This window comes from Xenopus laevis, unplaced genomic scaffold (genome assembly GCF_017654675.1).
Source record: "Xenopus laevis strain J_2021 unplaced genomic scaffold, Xenopus_laevis_v10.1 Sca37, whole genome shotgun sequence".
Lineage (NCBI taxonomy): Eukaryota > Metazoa > Chordata > Amphibia > Anura > Pipidae > Xenopus > Xenopus laevis.
Genome location: NW_024467191.1, coordinates 1 through 435, shown reverse-complemented (window position 1 = coordinate 435; position 435 = coordinate 1). Strand labels below are relative to the sequence as shown.

Sequence of the window (435 nt, the reverse complement as noted above, 5' to 3'; positions counted from 1 at the left end):
AGCCCTCATGAGTGCAGGGCCCGCCACTTGTCCAGAGGGCCACGACTGGGGATGTACTTGACCCCACAGCCATCTGGGATGAGCCGCTTTTCAGCCACCATGTCTTCAAATTCATCAGCATTGAACTTGGTGAAGCCCCACTTCTTTGAGATGTGGATCTTCTGGCGGCCAGGAAACTTGAACTTGGCCCTGCGCAGGGCCTCAATCACATGCTCCTTGTTCTGCAGCTTGGTGCGGATGGACATGATAACTTGGCCAATGTGAACCCTGGCCACAGTGCCCTGGGGCTTTCCAAAGGCACCTCGCATGCCTGTTTGGAGCCTGTCAGCCCCAGCACAGGACAACATCTTGTTGATGCGGATGACGTGGAAGGGGTGGAGCCGCACCCGGATATGGAAGCCATCTTTGCCACAACTTTTTACCATGTACTTATTG

At 54.9% G+C, this 435-nt stretch overlaps 1 protein-coding gene across 1 annotated transcript; it reads right to left on the bottom strand.

The window, feature by feature from the left end:
* Window positions 1-5: 5 nt before the first annotated feature.
* LOC108706079 (60S ribosomal protein L10) lies at window positions 6-431 on the bottom strand (the record flags this gene model as incomplete). Its single annotated transcript, XM_041579298.1, has 1 exon — window positions 6-431. A coding segment is annotated over one exon (426 nt), but the record flags the coding sequence as incomplete, so codon positions are not given.
* Between the last annotated feature and the right edge of the window lie 4 nt (window positions 432-435).